This window comes from Protobothrops mucrosquamatus, unplaced genomic scaffold (assembly GCF_001527695.2).
Source record: "Protobothrops mucrosquamatus isolate PMUCROS unplaced genomic scaffold, P.Mucros_1.0 scaffold5590, whole genome shotgun sequence".
NCBI classification, from domain to species: domain Eukaryota; kingdom Metazoa; phylum Chordata; class Lepidosauria; order Squamata; family Viperidae; genus Protobothrops; species Protobothrops mucrosquamatus.
In genome coordinates this window covers 8,767-12,460 of record NW_015391445.1, presented here as the reverse complement: position 1 = coordinate 12,460, position 3,694 = coordinate 8,767, and the positions used below count along the sequence as shown (strand labels likewise).

Below are 3,694 nucleotides of genomic sequence, written 5' to 3'. Positions count from 1 at the left end.
TTTGCTATGAGGGCCAATATTAAGCATTGGTTTTGAGCAAAATAAGTTTTTTTTCCCCTTTGAAAAATGGCTGCCTCCTCTCCTTCTTTGCAGAGAGCACTGGAGTTGGACATAGGTGGCACAGAGGTTACACAGAAAAGGAAACCCTAGTTCTTCTTTACTAGCTCCCTCTTGCTAGTGAGAGCAACTGGGCCATTCAGGAAAAGTAGAAGAAGAGAGGCTCCTTCAGGATGCCTCTTATCCTATGTTCTCGACCCACTGCTATCTCCTTTCTTTCCTTCCTGACAGCATCATCATGACTGCCTCCTCCATCGTGCTTGCTTTGTTCCTGATGCCTCTTTGTCTGTGGATCTATAGCCGCGCTTGGATCAACACCCCATTCGTGCGCCTGTTGCCTCTGGGGGCTGTCACCCTGACCTTGTGCAGCACTCTGCTCCCTATCGGCCTTGGGGTTTTCATCCGCTACAAATACACACGGCTGGCAGACATCCTCGTGAAGGTAAGCTGAGCAGAGACCTGCCTTTCCATCGGAAAACGATACGTGTGGCTCCGGGCTGAATTGTGCAAACCTCGGTGATCTTTTCTTGCAGACGTTTCATGACCTGACCGGGTAACAGAGTGTAGCATTGATGGTAACTAGTTGGGTAATGAAATGTCTGCAGGCAAACAGCCAAGCTCAGGGGAGCACCAAGGACACCACGGACCTGTCCTTACCTGGTGGAAGAAAATGCTTCTGGCTCCCCTATTTGAGTAACTAAGGAAGTTTTGCACATCCCACCTGTCAGATCTTGCACATCCTACCTGTCAGCATCTTTATCAGCCACTCAGAACAGATCAAGGTGGAATCTCAGAATCTCATTTGTCAGATTTTTCCGAAGGGAAGAAAGGCTTTAGTTACAGAATCCTGGAAAACCGGGTCTTTTAGCCACCTTTTATCATGAGTTTATTCAGGTAGAGCCTCTTTCATTCTCTTTCTAAATTGCTCTTCATGGGAGAGGATACACCCAACCTGCCAAATAATTTAGCTTGGTAAGATCGGTTTCTGATCTCATCATTCCAACTTCCAGGAATTGCTGTTATTTTCAAGCTGATTGAAATGTTGTCTTCAAAAATATCCACTCTTCTTCTTCTTAGGTATCAGTGTCAGACTGACAGAATACTCTTATATTTTTGAAGTTAAGTACAGCAGGTGGTCTTCCCCAGTCACCTGGCATTTCCCCCGAGGTTTTGTAAAGATAACATATAAAGTTCAGAAGATCATCAATGAACGTGGAATACTGTGTCCAGTTTTGGTCACCACGATACAAAAAAGATGTTGAGACTCTGGAAAGAGTGCAGAGAAGAGCAACAAAGATGATCAGGGGGCCAGAGGCTAAAACATATGAAGAACAATTGCAGGAATTAGCTATGTCAGTGGTGGCGAACCTATGGCACGCAGAGCCCTCTCTGTGGGCACGCGCCATCACCCCAGCACACGTGGTCTCTAAAAGTTCGCCATCACTGGTCTAAGGCCAGCCAGCCTGGAGCCGCCATTGGGGAGCCCACCATCCCACCCACCAGAGATCCCCTGGATCTGCCCCAACCCTGCCCGGCTCCCACAGGTGTCCCTCCCCATAAGCAACATCGAGGTGGCCACGCCCACCCAGGCCATGCCCACCCAGTCTGCCATGACTACTGCAGCCACACCCATCCAGTGGCCATGCCCACCCAGTCTGCCACGCCCACTGTAGCTGCGCCTGAGTGGGCCACACCCACCCGGCACCCGGCGATACATAAGTGGATTTTGGGTTGCAGTTTGGGCACTCGGTCTCTAAAAGGTTCGCCATCACTGAGCTATGTCTAGTCCAGGGGTAGGCAACCTTGGCTCTTTTATGACTTGTGGACTTCAACTCCCAGAATTCCTGAGCCAGCATGGCTCAGCTTGGAAACCTCTCCCTTTCCCCTCAGCATGGCTGGCTCAGGAATTCTGGGAGTTGAAGTCCACGAGTCATCAAAGAGCCAAGATTGCCTACCCCTAGTCTAGTCTAACGAAAAGAAGAACTAGGGGTGACATGATAGCAGTCTTCCAATACTTGAGAGGCTGTCACAAAGAAGTGGGGATCGGCCCATTCTCCAAAGCCCCTGAGGGCAGGACAAGTAGTAATGGGTGGAAGGTTATTAAAGAGAGATTCAACCCAGAATTAAGGAGAAATTTCCTGACACTTTGAGCTAATCCCTGGAACAGCTTGCCTCCATAAGTCGTGGCTGCTCCATCACTGGAGATTTTCAAGAAGAGGTTGAGCATCCATTTGTTTGGAATGGCATATACTTGTTATTCTACGTTCTCTCAGCACCACAGAACGCAATTCACCTGGTCTCGGTGGTTTAAACGCATTGGAAATATATTTGTTTTCCCTGACCATGTTTCTGTTAACTTAGGACTTCAAATGTGTCGCTTCATCTTGTTCCTCATATGGAACACACAGTCCCAAGATAAGAGTTGAATATTTTTGTTTTTGTTGTCAAATGTCAGGGGGTTGCAGTTATCACTGGTCACTCTTTGTTCTTCCATTTATTCAGAATATATATAAAGTCCTTTTTGCTTCTCTGACACCTCTACCTATTTGTATGTACTTAATGGCCTGTCCTTCCTGCCATGTCCCACCCTGTGTCCTTCCCATTTTCAATTTGCCATCAAGCTTTTTGTAGTCATAATGGTGGCTTATTTTTTCCCTGATTTGAATTGCTTCTCATTGAGTCTTTAGGCTATATCCTTTTTTTTTTTTAACTTTTTATTTATAAAACAATTTAAAAAAAACATTGGATTTGACGTGACCTTCCAGTATATACATTCTTATCAGATTATACCATATTATACCATATTATACCATGGCTATATCCTTTTTAAAGGAATGCCCATCCCCATTTCCCATTAGTTCTCATGCCATGGAGTCCTTTATTTTGAAATTATTAAAATCTGATTTCTTGAAGTCCAGGATATGCATTTGAATATAGTCAATATAGTTTTGTTTTCTTTAAATTCTAGAATTCCAGAATTACACAGTCGTTTCCCTGTGACATTTCTGGAGTTTCCATTTTAATCTCCCTTGCTGATTAATATCAAATCAAGGACTTCTGTTTCTCTCGTGTGGCGTTTTGCTTTCTGAAGCATACAGTTGTTAACAAGCCATATTCACAATCACCTGCAGAGCTCATGCTTAGCTGAGTGCATCTCCCAGCAGATGTCACGGTAATTAAAGATCTTGTTGTTCCCTGTCCTCTTGAGTTACAAATTGATTTTGGAACGCATTTATCTGTAGCTTCTCCCTGATGGAGTGATTGACAATAAACATCAGCCCTTATTACTCTTGTTTGTCTACTTACTTTAAGCCAGGAATTCTCAAAGTATAACCAAATTAATGCCTTAGGAATTCAGGTGGATGGCCTTTTGTCCTTTAAACGAATTGTAACCTAATTCAGAAGTCTCCAACCTTTCTCAGTTGGCGGACCGGAGGGAAAGGGAAGCATTTTATGGTTGCGCCCACATACAAACAGGGTCGTGAGCACGCGCGATGCAAATGGGGCCGTGCTAGCGCCCGTGTGACACTCGCTAGCACCGCCCCGTTTTTGCTGTGCGGCGCCCATTTTCACCATGTGGTGCCCCATTTTCATGGTGGTGGTGCTAGCACGAGTGGGGGTAAGTGCGCGCGCACGC

General features: G+C 45.7%; 1 protein-coding gene across 1 annotated transcript in view; it reads left to right on the top strand.

Annotated features, from left to right (window-relative positions):
* LOC107299848 (sodium/bile acid cotransporter 4-like) overlaps positions 1–3,694 on the top strand; it is a gene marked incomplete at its 5' end in the record, with an annotated part of 32,996 nt that overhangs the window by 22,012 nt on the left and 7,290 nt on the right. The window contains one exon of the mRNA XM_015829191.1: positions 289–499. Within this exon, the coding sequence (XP_015684677.1) occupies positions 289–499 (211 nt within the window). The remainder of the gene's footprint in view (positions 1–288; positions 500–3,694) is intronic.